Consider the following 14,701-nt stretch of genomic DNA (forward strand, 5'->3'; position numbering starts at 1 on the left):
CACAAATGAACTCCTCCCTCTTGCCCTAATACATGAGCTAGAGTATCTCTCTCCAAACAATGCTTATAAATACCAAAGTGATTTTGTGGCCTGCCCTGCCGTATACCCTGCCCCCTCACCCCTTTTCAAAGAATGATTATATGGGGAGACTTATTAATTTCAACTCAAAAGATAGCTGACACTTTCCATTTTACAATTTGTCTTCATATTTATCCTTTACCAGGCAGCAGGCACATTATCAATGGAATAACATTATCATTATGGACACTACAGCTTAAACATTCTAGTGACCCACTCACCACCTCAACACTTAATTGCTTTGTCTCCATTTTCTACCCTGACCATAGGGCTGACCCTTGTTTCTCTTTTGCTGATTCCTCTCCTTACTCCATGGTGTCTCTTATTAAAGAGGAGAAGATGGTGGGTTATACTGGTTCGTGAAAGTAAAATTATTAGGAGGCAGTAGAGATCCTTCACCCCATGAAGCTTTTGTGAGAATACAGTTTACACTTCCTTTCATCCTTTATCTTTTGGGGGGTCGGCGCAGGGCAATGAGGGTTAAGTGACTTGCCCAGGGTCACACAGATACTAAGTGTTAAGTGTCTAAGGTCAGATTTAAACTCAGGTCCTCCTGAATCCAGGGCCGGTGCTTCATCCACTGCGCCACCTAGCTTCCCCCTCATCCTATATCTTTTACTCCCTGAAAGTTTTGTGAGAATAGAGTTTATACTCCCCTATTGTCTTTGGCCCTACCATGGATAGGGCAGAAACTTATGGTAGCTATTTCCTTTGACAGCTTTGTAACAAGCACATGCTATATTATGTATTCTTCTGAAAAAAATAAAAGCATCAGAACTGGGGTACATGTTACTTCTGTGTTGGATCAACAGCATGGAATCATTTTTTGAAAGATGTAGGGAGGACTTTTCCTATTATAACCACTAGATGGAAGTATTGACCAAAATAATGCAGCATGTTACAAACTTGTGGCTGTACTGTGGGTAGTCCTATGGCCCCCGTTTATACAGCAGCCAAGAATTAAAAGGTGGTTAGTAATGGCCAAGATTTTCACTACCACCAGTTTCATGGGAGCAGGTTATTTAATTTGAATGCTCATTTTGATTGGCCAGAAGAACATATTCCTTTCATTTACTCTCCATGTACTTTGTGTAATATACATATCCAGTTTTATTAGGATCCAGGATATTTATGAACAAACACTGGTTCCAGCCATGCTGTGACGCAGACCTTGATAATATCTGAAAGTTGAAAGGGAGGAGATGCTTTCCTGCTTAGGGGGTTGGTATAAAGATGAAATGAAAATCTCAACTTTTTATATGCTCTGCTGTTGTTTGTTCTGATAGTATCACATCTATGTTTGTTACCACTTTGACAAAACGTTTTCACAAAATAATGACAGTGCTAGAGGTGTTTCAGGTTTTTGTTATCCTTCATTTTTTAAGATGACCAAAGACATTAGAAGCCTGTGAACTGGATTTAAGTGAGGCAGAGTTGCACATAGTTGTCAGGCTCATTCTCTCTTCCAGGGCCATTGAAGTCCAGTAGGAAGAAAAAAGTCAAGCTGACAGGTGATGACCCTAGGATGTGACCTTGGCATGCTCAATGTCTGACCAAGCTTTAAGCGTCCCATACTGCCTGTTTTCACTCCCTTCATGGCTGTTGGAACAAATTGTTCCCATCTGCCCATTCCACAGGGCAGGATGGGGTGGGTGGCTCTTCATATGCTTGGGGTAGATATCCTCCTAATGCAGGTATACTTTTGAGGCCTATTTGTTACCCTCCACCTGGTTTAGCCCATTTACAGAGCTGATTTTACCAGGGTGTGGTGTGGCTGCTGCACATGCTATAGCTTCCTGCATCAGTCTAATGATCCATCTACCCAAGTAGTCTTGGACCAAGTAAAACAATTACAGCAAGATGCCATATTAGTTACCATCTATGAAATTCTCACAGATGAGCATTGTCTCTAGAAAATGTCTATCTTCACATAAGTAGCATCATAGTTGATATTTATGTAGTTATAAAGTTTGCAATTAAGCCTTGTAAGGCTTTAGCATCCACATTATGCAGATGAGGAAATAGGCTCCAAGAAGTTGAGGGACTTGCTAGGAAAATGTCAGACATGAAATTCAAACCTAGGTGGTGGTCGTCATCGTCATCATCGTCTTCTTCGTCATTGTCTTCTTCGTCGTCTTCTTCTTCTTCTTTTTCTTCTTCTTCTTCTTCTTTTGGGGGGGCAATGAGGGTTAAGTGACTTGTCCAGGGTCACACAGCTAGTAAGTGTCAAGTGTCTGAGATCAGATTTGAACTCAGATCCTCCTGAATCCAGGGCTGGTGCTTTATCCACTGCGCCACCTAGCTGTCCCCTAGGTCTTCTTGCTGCCGTATTCAACATGCTTTGTTTTATTATCCAAAATTTTATTCTAATCCTTGAATTTATCAGTGCCTAATAGTGACTAATTTTGTGCCGTTTAGTGACTGAGGTAAATGTCTGATGGCATAGCCAGATGAAATCTTCCCATATATCATCTTATCTTCTGTTCAGTTTCACTAATGACAGTAGGAGAAGTAGTTAAGTGAGCCACATGTAAAAGATGGACTTTAAAGGAACAGCTACTAGGTGGGAATAAATGAATTGAGTGGTTGTATTAGAGCAGATACCAATATACAACACGAGACAAAAGAAAAAAACCTGGCATCACCCATACCGAAGACAGAGCCAAGGTGGAGTAGCCAAGGTTAGTAGATGCTTACAGTACCCTCTGGGATTAGATGTCATTCACTATATCTTTAAAAGACTATCTCTGCATTTATATCCCCTAAGTTGTATGATTATCAAAATAGAACAGATTTCTCTTCCTCTATTCCATAGTTTTTGCTCAGTCTGTGGCCTTAAAGAGTAAACTCTCAAAGATTAGGGGACCTGTGTATTGTTTCCCAATTACATGTAAAGAGAGTTATCAACATTTTTTTTTTTTGGCGGGGCAATGGGGGTTAAGTGACTTGCCCTGGGTCACACAGCCAGTAAGTGTCAAGAGTCTGAGGTCAGATTTGAATTCAGGTCCTCCTGAATTCAGGGCTGGTGCTTTATCCACTGCTCCACCTAGCTGCCTCCTCAACATTCATTTTTGCAAGATTTTGAGTTCCAAATTTTTCTCCCTCCCTCCCCTCCCCAAGACAACAAGCAATCTGATATAGGCTATATATGTAAAATCATGTTAAATATATTTCCACATTAGTCATGTTGTGAAAGAAGAATCAGAACAAAAGGAGAAAAAAACAGAAGAAAGAAACAAAGTGAAAATGGTATGCTTTGATCTGCATTCAGGCTACATAGTTCTTTTTCTGGATGTGGAGAGCATTTTCCTTCATGAGTCTTTTGCAATTGTCTTGGATCACTGTATTGCTTAGAAGAGCTAAGTCTAGGGGGCGGCTAGGTGGCACAGTGGATAAAACACCAGCCCTGGATTCAGGAGTACCTGAGTTCAAATCTGGCCTCAGACACTTGACACTTACTAGCTGTGTGACCCTGGGCAAGTCACTTAACCCCCAATGCCCTGCAAAAAAAAAAAAAAAAAAAACCTAAGTCTATCACAGTTGATCATCATACAATGTTGCTGTTATTGTGTATATTGTTCTGGTTCTATTCTCTTTGTTTAACATCAGTTCATGTAAATCTTTCCATGTTTTTCTGTTCATCATTTCTTATAACACAATAGTATTCTATTAGGTTTATATACCACAACTTGTTCAACCATTCCCCAATTGATGGGCATCCCCTCAATTTCCAATTCTTTGCCACCATAAAAAGAGCTGCTATAAATATTTTTGTACATGTGGATCCTTTTTCCTTTTTAATGATCTCTTTGGAATATAGATGAGTCAAAGGTTATGTATAGTTTTATAGTTCTTTGGGCATAGTTCCAAATTGATATCCAGAATGGTTGGATGAGTTCACAACATCAACAACAATTCAGTAGTGTTCCAATTTTCCCACATCTTCTCCAGCATTTACCATTTTCCTTTTTTGACATACTAGGCAATCTGATAGGTGTGAGGTGGTACCTCAGAGTTGTTTTAATTTGCACTTCTCTAATCAATAGGGATTGAGAACATTTTTTCATATGGCAACAGATAGCTTTAATTTCTTCATCTGAAAACTGTCTATTCATGTCCTTTAACCATTTCTCATTGGGGAATGACTTGTATTCTTATAAATTTTATTCAGTTCTCTATATATTTGAGAAATGAGGCCTTTATCAAGAACACTGACTATAAAAATTATTTCCCAGCTTTCTGCTTCCCTTTTAATATTGGTTGCATTGGTTTTGTTTGTGCACAAACTTTTTAAATTTAATGTGATCACAATTATTCATTTTGTATTTCATGATGTTCTCTGTCATCTTTGGTCAAATTTAAGGAGACCTGTGTATTATATCTTTTTCCTCACCAATCTGCCCCTATCTTTCCATCTCCCTTCAATGTCTAACAAGGCCAGAATCCCATAAGATTTTGGACATTGTCTTAGAAGTCATTTTACACTTATTTTGTACTTAAGAAAAATAACACTACCCTGCCCCCCAGCAGAATACACACACACACACACACACACACACACACACACACACACACATACACACACACACCATGAAAGGTTCTGGCCAGGATTGATGAACTTAAAGGATAGAGCCTTTGGTTATATGCCATTGATATGTGAGAATACCTTCGTTAAACCCCTCACTTAGGACTTTGTTCATGTCACTGTGATGAGGGTAGGAATTGGCATTTACTTCTCAGGGTTATTTTTGAGACCAGATGATCCAGTACAGTTTGTAGCCTTAGCTCTATAAATGCTGGTTGTTATAAATTGGTGAACCACATTGAATAGGATGAATAGAGCCTGAGCATTCTCGATCTAAGTAAGCATCCTCAAGTTGTGGCTGACAGAAACAGCAAGAGGAATCGGCAAGAGGACCTGATAGAGAAAGAGCTGAGCAAGCACAGAGACCAGAGAACATGTCTAGGTCCCTGGGAAGGCAGAATTGGCTGACCCAAGCTGCTTTTTCCTAAGAGTCCTTGAAGCCTCAGAAAGAACAACCATAGAGAGGCAGCCGCAGAACCTCTCAAAAATGCCCAGAGAGGGAGCTGAGTGAGCCCTTCAGGAGAGAAAGAAATCACATGGCCTAAGAGGTAGAGATAGGGACAAAGCGATAATCAGCCTTCTGTATGAGTGATGGGAGTGCTTGGACCCAGCCTTCTGGAAAGAAGAGGGACAACCACAGGGCTATGGGTTGAGAAGTGGCAAAAGATTCTGGTCTTTGCTCTCAACTTCTACCATGTACTATTTGAATGATGTAGATTCAAAGGGAGAGTTGCTTCTATAGTGACCTCAAATGCAGAATCCCTTCAGCTACATCCCCAAGAAAATGGCCTTTGCCTGAAGACCAATGAAAAGGGTCCCACTACCTTCTGAAACAGCCAATTCCATTCTTGGATAGCTTATTGTAATTAATTACTAAGTTTTGCCTCATATCAAACTGAACTCTGTCTCTGCAATTTCTACTCATTACTACTTTGGAGGGCCAAGCAGAAAAAGTCTAGTGTCTCTTCCACATGATTATTCCAAATTTCCTATTTCATTCTTCTGTATGGTTACTATCAAGGGGAAAATAAAACCAAACATGAGACATTTGAACATGCTCCAGGAGACCTTCAGACCAGAGATGGCATCATTGATAGGTGGCCAAACAGCAAGGGAGCTTCTGGAAAGGGAACCACATGGGGTCAGGAGGAGGGTGCTACATGACCTGTCACTTCTCTTGTGGCATACCTTGCTAGGAATGCCTTAGAGATTGGTGGGATTGTCTCCTTTGTGGCATTTCCCTTGACTAGGGTCTCCTGTTCCTTATCATTTGGTTCTCTACCTCTCTTATTTCATCTCTTCAATATTTCTAGCCAATCTCTGAGCTTTTACCCCAAATATGTCTCTTAACCACAAGAAGTTATCCTGTTAGAATAGGCAGTAGTTCACTTCATCTAGTATGGTAGGTCTTTTGCATGTAGCAAAAAGATTGTCCATGAGGTGATGAAAGAATATTTGGCCTTTCCTCTGTGCCCTTTGGAATACCTTCTCTGCAATCAACAAACTTCCTCTCACCTTAAAACTTCTTTCTTTCTCCACTCTTCTGGGACATACCTCCTCCCTGACGACATTGCTTTCCTTGCCATCCTTTCAAGTCCTGGCTATGATTTCCTCTCTCCCCACTCATTAGTTGCAGTGGGAGACAAGAAATATTCATTTGTCCCCATTGCCACTTCCAGATTCTCCCTCTGCTACTTTCACTGAGAAACCTTTCCTTCTTTGAAGTTCACTCAATCCAAATTTATCATCCAGTCTAGATCCTGGTGGTGGTTATCTATTGATCCCTAGGATATTCCTTTCTCAATGAGTTCAGAGCCTGCTGATTCATGGTCTTTACTCCCCACATCCTATTCTCTTGCTAGAGGCCTTCAACATACTTATACTCTTTTAAACACCCTCACTTCCCAGTTCCTCAACCTACTCTTCTACTCCACCTAAGATATACATAAAGATGAGTATAACCTTTAATCTTAGCATCATCCACAAGGATTCCACTTCTTTGATCACAAACTTTGATGTTCCTTTACTTATAATCTTCTATCCTGTCTTTCTTTAAGCCTTATGACTCATAACCCTGTTCATTTTATTCATAGCCTCTATTTTTTCTATCTCACAGTTAAGGCCAACCCTTGGTGAACCAGCTTAACTCTATACTGTACTCTACTCTTAAATCTCTTGTTCCCCTGTCCTGTCACTGATCTTAACTTGCCAAACTCCAACCCTGAACTACTTCCTCATCATCTTCCTCCTTTCCTCCTATTCATGTGATACTGAAGGAAGCTAAAGGAAATCATAAAACTATGCTGACTGCATCCAAAACAATTTAATATAATCTAATCCCAAATGAGCCCTCCCTGCAGTAAGGTAAACATCTTTCTCTCCAATAATTTACTATCCCACTCTTTCTACGAGGTCCTACAGAGACCTCTGCAGGCCTTTAGATGTATAGATTTCCCCTGAAGCCCCAGTTTCCTCAATTATAAAAAGGGGATAATAACAGCACCTACTCTGCAGGGCTGTTATGAGGATCAAATGAGATAATATTTGTAACAGGGCTTAACAATACCTGGCCTATGTAAATGCTTGTTCTCTTTTCCTCTCTTCTATGATGACCCTTTCAAATACTTAGATAGTTCTCTCCTACATCTTCTTTTCTTCAGGCTACATATCCCTGGTTCCTTCAACCATTAATAGAATTTGGACTCAAGGGCCTTTTGACAGAAGTCTGGTGATCCCAGATGAAGCTGTAAACTTGTTATGGTGAATATACTCCTTGTGTTTGGAGTTTTATCTTTAGCCTCAACAGTAAGGCAGCTGTTGGTATAGTGGAGAGAGTGCTGGGCTTGGAGTCTGAATACCGAGGTGGAAATCCTACCTCAGATACCACAAGTCATGAGCTTATGGGCAAATCACTTAACCTCTCTTGGTCCATTTCCTCTGATCTAAAATGAGAGTTATTGTGAGAGTCAAATAACATGCAAATGATATAACTCATGTAAGGTATTTTGTAAATGTGTGCGATAATTATTTTTAACTGTTTCACAAGATTATTAGCATAGGATATTATATTCTGTTATTTTTGGCTGTTTCATTGAACAAACCACACATGTTTTTGAAGACAAATCTGCCGTGCCTGTTACCTTTAAAGTTAAAGGGGGACCACCCCCATCCATTCCACAATATCCATTGTCTAAAGAAGCCATAGAAGGGATCACCCTTATAATTGAGGCTTTGAAAATCCAGGTATTATTGTTCCTTGCCATCATTCTCCATGCAATACTCCCATTTTGCCAGTTAAAAAACCCAAGCCTGGGCCAGATGGTAAACCTGTTTATTGTTTTGTACAAGATTTTAGAGCCATTAACAATAATGTTTTCACAGACATGCCAAACCCTGCCACAATAGTGTCTTCCATTCCATGTAAGACTACATGCTTCACAGTGGTAGATCTCTGCTCTGCCTTTTTCTCCATACCAGTACATGAGGACTTCCAATATTTATTTGCTTTCACCTGGAAAAATACACAGTGGACCTGGGCTAGACTCCCACAGGGATTTATAGACAGTCCTACATTATTTTCCCAAATTTTACGGCAGGATCTGGCCTCCATTACCTTTAAAGGCTCCACTTTAGTACAATATGTTGATGACTTACTTTTAGCCTCCCCTAATGCTGAAATCTGTCAGGAAGATAGCCATCACTTATTACTAGAGCTACACGAGAGAGGCCACAAGATGTCCAAGTCAAAAGTACAATGGTGTTTGCCCCAGGTGGAATATTTAGGATTTATTCTGGCTGCTGGAACTCGCTCTGTCTCTCCTAAGTGAGTCCAGGCCATTCAACAACTTTCTGCTCCCACTACTAAGAAGCAGTTAAGAACCATTCTGGGAGCAGCTGGGTATTGCAGACAATGGATACCCTCTTTTGGTGAAATTACTAAGCCTTTTAGAACTCTAACCAAAAATTCTGTCCCAGAACCTTTACAGCTGGATTCCCAGCATCTCTCAGCTATAACAGAATTAAAATGGGCCTTGCTATCAGCACCTGCCCTAGGACTCCCAGATTACAGTAAGCCCTTCACTCTCTTTGTGCATGAGCAAAGGGGGCGGGGGGTGGCTTCTGGAGTTCTGACTCAATCACTGGGGCCTAACCAATGCCCCATAGCCTACTATTCAACCCAACTGGACCCTGTAGCCTCTGGAGCACCACCTTGACTTAGGGCAGTGGCAGCCACAGCCCTTTTAGTAGAAAAAGCCTCTGATTTGGTCCTAGGTAACCCTCTCATCGTGCAATGCCCTCATGAAGTAGAGGCTCTCTTACTACATCATAGGACACAAAGCCTTTTCAGATCAAAAGCTGGCTAAGTATGAAGTAACCCTGTTAGGTAATGAGAATATCACTCTAAAACACTGCACAGTCCTTAACCCAGCAACACTGCTCCCTAACTTACCACTCTCGGGGGAGCCATTGCATGACTGTGCTTCTTTAGTTGATATGTTTCATTGAGCAAACCACACATGTTTTTCAAAGAACAAAGGGGGTGGGGATGTGATAAAAATTAGTTGTGGTAAAAAATTATTGGAGTTTTAGGTGACTCATTTAGGAGGGGCCACACCTGGCCCACCCTGAAGTTACATATGCTACTGAGGTCAGAAGTAGAACTCTCCATAGGCAGTTCTGAAGGACCTCCCCTTTTGGGGGAGGAGAGATTGAACACTCTCTGAGGAGAGGAGAGCCTTTTCCAGGAGGCTCTTGTGCTCGCCACTGGCTCCTCAGTCTTCTCAGTGATGCGAGAAAGCTAGCAGACTTTCCAGGTATGGTGGGTTAAGAGAATTTATTTGTATTTCTTTTTCCTATTTCCTTATCTTTGATTTTTATTAATTTCACCTTTGTTGTTTAATTAATTACCAAGTAATAAAATCTGATCCTTTTGTGGAAAAGAAGCTATAAGGCTCCTTTCTTATTGGCCTGGGAGAAATATCTAAAAGGGCAGTTCAGAGGGGAGGGAGCTTTGAACCTAAAGGTCCTTCATTATTTCTGGGACCCCAATATTTTGGCGAGTCACCCAATTAATGCTCAGTATATTAAATTTCGGCCCCCACACTGAATTAAAAAATGCTACATCAATGTGAATTATTACTAGTGTTTAAAATCTTTTTTTCCCCCTTTTGTGGGTTTTTGACAGTTTGTGTTTGGTTTCAGGACATAGAAGGTGGTAAACATTCCTAGATGGCTATGTAATCTTTTGGTTTAAAGAACAACCATTTTCTTCCTTTCCCCTTCCCCCATCCTCTTTACCATTCCCTATTCTAATGTTTAGGTGCTTTATGATTACAGGAAAATAATTGTGTACTGCCAGAAGATTTGAAGAATTTTTACCTGATGACAAATGGCTTCCACATATTGTGGAATGTGAAACTCGATAGTAAGTTTACTTCTCTACCACTGCTTCTTGCCCCCACCTGCATTGTTGGTCTCCTTGAAATGTTTCTCTATAATGTAATGTCTAGAAGATTGGGTTTATCTCTCAGAGATGGTGAAAACCTCAGTTGCTTCCTTAAAATCTAGTCAGTGCTTGACATGAACTTCTCTCTGTTCAGAAGGCCAACAGCTACTTCTGGAATATGTTAACCTAATTGAAAGCAGGGGTAAATAAGAGGACCAAGATCCTTAAACAACCTCATAGTCTATAGAACACTTTATTTTCACAGTCACTAAAGTATTGGGACTGTTAAGGTCGTCCAATACTGTGAACTGGTCTAACACAGTCTGGTAGTCTTAAGTATAATTGACATCTTTCTGTTTCAAAGGGGAAGCTCTGTGATACAGTGGATACCATGCTGAGCAACACTTACCTTCCTGAGTACAAATCCTACCTCACTAGCTGTATGACCCTGGGCAAGTCACTTTGCCCTCTTTGCCTCAGTTTCCTCATCTGGAAAATGAACTGTAGAAGGGAATGGCAAACCACTTCAGTATCTTTGCCAAGAAAACTCCAAATGGGGTCATGAAGAGTCAGACATGACTCTAAAACAAGTGAACAAAAAATTTGTTTCAAAGAAATAAGCACAGAAAGTAATGGATTTTTGTTTTTATGACAATCTGCAGGTCTCTCAGCTGCCTTGACCTCTCATTGTTTCATATCCTAAAATAATAGTTGGGGCACATGGGACATATTAATCCATAAATTAAAAAAAAAAAACAGCTTAAGGCACAGGTCCTAGCTTGGGAAGGTATGCTAAATCCAATTAAGAAGAAATGTAACAGTAAATAAATGCAAAGTCTTAGATTTAAATACAGAGTATTGACTTTACAATACAAGGTTGAGAGGGATTATTAGGCAGAAGTTTGTCTGAAAAAGATTTAGGGATTTTAGCGTAATGTGAGCTCAATTTAAGTTAACAGAGCAATATGCCAGCCAAAAAAGGTAAGAGCTAAAAAAAATAAGATCTTGTACAGCATTGAGAGGCTTAGCAGTAAGGAATAAGGAGGTGAGAGTCCTTCTGTACTCTCCTTGGTCAGGCCATATCTAGAGAGTTGTTTTTGTTTTTTGTTTTGTTTTTAGTGAGGCAGTTGGGGTTGAGTGACTTGCCCAGGGTCACACAGCTAGTTAAGTATTAAGTGTCTGAGGCCGGACCTGAACTCAGGTACTCCTGACTCCAGGGCCGGTGCTCTATCCACTGCGCCATCTAGCTGCCCTGAGAATTGTATTTAATTCTGGGGACCACATTTTAGGAAGGACTTTTGATAAGCTATAGTATCCAGAGGAGGGCCTGGAGTTCAGTCCATACTCTCTGAGTATGTTAGAAGGAAGTAGGAATATTTAACCTGTAGAAGAGAAGATTTGGGAAAGATTGGGGCAGGAGGGTGGGATTGGGGCTGATGACTCCCTGAAATCATCTGGAGTATTATCATTTGAAAGAGGGATTAAGTTTATTTTATTTGTCCCTAAAGGACAGAACCAGGAACAGTGGATAAAATTATAAAGAGGCAAAATAGGTTTAGTATCAAGAAATGCTTCCTAATAGTGCTATCCAAAAATGGAATGGGTTGCCTTGGGAGCTAGTAGCTCCCCATTCCCCTAAGGAGCTAGTTATTCTAATAACTGCCCCCTGTCTTGTCTGGAAAACCTGGTTCTGTTTTTTAATCTATCATATGTATCAAAAGTCCTTCATAAAATGTGGCACTCAGAATTAAATACAGTTTTGTAGGTATGACCTCACCAAGACAAATATATAGCAGATACATACATATATGCATATATATATATATTTGTGTGTGTGTGTGTATATATATATATTTACAGCTGGATTCCCAGCATCTCTCAGCTATAACAGAATTAAAATGGGCCTTGCTATCAGCACCTGCCCTAGGACTCCCAGATTACAGTAAGCCCTTCACTCTCTTTGTGCATGAGCAAAGGGGGCGGGGGGTGGCTTCTGGAGTTCTGACTCAATCACTGGGGCCTAACCAATGCCCCATAGCCTACTATTCAACCCAACTGGACCCTGTAGCCTCTGGAGCACCATCTTGCCTTAGGGCAGTGGCAGCCACAGCCCTTTTGGTAGAAAAAGCCTCTGATTTGGTCCTAGGTAACCCTCTCATCATGCAAAGCCCTCATGAAGTGGAGGCTCTCTTACAACATATATATATATGTGTGTGTGTGTGTGTGTGTGTGTGTGTGTGTGTATGTGTGTGTGTGTGTGTGTGTGTTGCCTCCTCATTCCTTAAAACCTATAACCTTCCCATCTCTCCTGGCAGCAATATTCATATCTCTTATCCCTATTCCTCATTAATTCTTAATTTAATTCTTACCATAGTCATTTGAGAGAAATTGCATATACTGCTGTGTCATAGCCTAAGCACAGAGTTATCCCACATGCAGGTGGAGTTTTCATAATCTCGGGGCCTCTGATATCTCTCTGAGTAGCATGCTAGCATCTGCCTGGTTGCTGCAGTGGTCATCCTCAATATAAAAGGTGACAACCCTCTTCTCTTTGGTGTTCATCAGAGAACATGCCTCTGGGCCCTGGAACCAAACTGTCAATCAGTAAGCAGTTAATGAAGCACCTGCTCTGTGCCAGGCACTAAGCTAAATGCTAGAGTTACAAAAAAAGAAAAAAAAAGAAAAATCCCTATTTTCAGGAAGTTTACATCCTAATGATGATGATAGCTACATGTATAAGCATATAGAGGGAATATATACAAAATAAATACAAGGTAGATTTTTGAGGGAGGACACTAGCAAGAAAGGCTTTATGTATAAGGTAATGCTTGAAATTAATCTTGAAGGAAATAAAGGATTCTAAGAAGCAGAAGTGAAAAGAACATTCAGGGCATGGGCCAATCAGGGCATAGACACAAAGATGGGAGATGAAATGTCATGTGTGAACATTAGTAAGACATTTTAGTTTCTTTAAACTATTAAGGGCAGCATGGGGAAACTAGGGCTGGGCTTTGATTACCCCAAAAAGGAGAAACTTTCCACTCTTATTGGTAACCATGCAAAAAGCCTAAGTCACCTTTCTCCATTTTCACACAGATTATCCCATTCCATTGGGCAGCCTGATGATTAACAGCATCATGAAGTTGAACCAGCTCCACCAGACCTCTGTTTATTTGCTTCCCAATTCACCAAGTCTAGTAGACCTAGAGGAAGATGAGGATGAAGGTATAGTGGATAGAATTAAGTGATAAATTCAGACTCATGGTGGCTAATGTATTATGGTACTGTGCATCTAATTCACTTTAACAGATAGTTATTATTAAGTATATACTATAAGCATAATACCATACCAGGTGGTTGGAATATGAAGATAAAGACAAAACCCCTGCCCTCAAAGAGCTTATAATCAAGAAGGGAAGATAAAACATGAGATTCAATAACTATATTATTAGCCTATAGTAAGTATAAAATGAATTCTAAAGCATTTTAGTCAGGAAAGGTAGAGATGGAGTAGAGATTTAAAATTATAAGCACTATTATTACTCTAAAAGGCTGATCAAAAACTACCTATTTATCTACTTCTTGTCTCAACTCTATAAAATTATTAGAAGAATGATCTGCACATTCTTTATAAAATATGTGAAAAGAAGTAGGCAGGTTTTTGCAATAAAATCTTACAGGAGACCACATCTTTAAAGTCATATGATTGTCTGAAAGGTATAGAGAACACAAGATCTTGATGTATTGATTGTTTGATGATTATAAAAATAAGTACTTCTCTAAGACTATAAGTTTCAGAGAAGGGGCTAACTGTCAACTCCCTTATTTGGGAGTTTTCCTACATCAGTGAAATCACAAATCCAGTCCTATCCTTGATTATAAAAAAGGGCAAAATGCATCCTTAAAGACTTCTCCTACAACAGTGTCTTCCATGAATAAATCCTACTACATTCCTTGATTATAAAGATAATTCTGTTTGATGATCCTTCAGTGATCAAGATCAGGAAAGATATAAAATAGGCAGATATATGTTTATCAAGATTATTTGCCATTGTATGGAGGATTCCCATCACAGAATCCAAATGGAAAAAGAATTCTCCTTAGATGATGAGATGCTCCAGAGGCTCTCATTTTTCGATGCCATCATGCTTGTTTCATCCATTTCTGAGATACTAATTAAGAATCACAGCCATTAAAAAGAGCTTGGTCTAACAATAGGTATAGAAAAAACTGAGTAGATGAAGAACACCTATTGTCCAGACTATGATATTCTTTTGAATGGACAGTCTATTGAGTTAGTCTGTCACTTCATATATCTTGGACAGATACTGCAGAGAGACTGAACTGGACCAAAAGTTGGGTGGATAGAAGAGAGCAAAATAGATTATATTTGGGAGATTTAGTAGTACATTTAGTCATCCCAAACCACAAGCTGAAAGTAATATTCTTTTTAAGGCTAGTATTACTTCAGGGATACTATATGGCAATGAATTATGAACTATTACAATCCCTAAAGAATTATAAGTAAGCCAAGGACTATTAGGAAGCATAAGTAGGCTTTAGCTTATTACCAATGACTTACATGTGAAAAG

At 39.9% G+C, this 14,701-nt stretch overlaps 1 protein-coding gene across 2 annotated transcripts in view; it reads left to right on the forward strand.

Moving 5' to 3' along the window:
* The window catches only part of TPGS2 (tubulin polyglutamylase complex subunit 2), a 69,092-nt gene that overhangs the window by 33,723 nt on the left and 20,668 nt on the right, over nt 1-14,701 (forward strand). For both annotated transcript variants that reach the window (XM_043976483.1, XM_043976484.1), the window contains exons 3-4: nt 10,001-10,088; nt 13,206-13,334. In XM_043976483.1, coding sequence (XP_043832418.1) covers nt 10,001-10,088; nt 13,206-13,334 — 217 coding nt within the window. The remainder of the gene's footprint in view (nt 1-10,000; nt 10,089-13,205; nt 13,335-14,701) is intronic.

The sequence above is a fragment of the Dromiciops gliroides genome, chromosome 1 (assembly GCF_019393635.1).
Source record: "Dromiciops gliroides isolate mDroGli1 chromosome 1, mDroGli1.pri, whole genome shotgun sequence".
Lineage (NCBI taxonomy): Eukaryota > Metazoa > Chordata > Mammalia > Microbiotheria > Microbiotheriidae > Dromiciops > Dromiciops gliroides.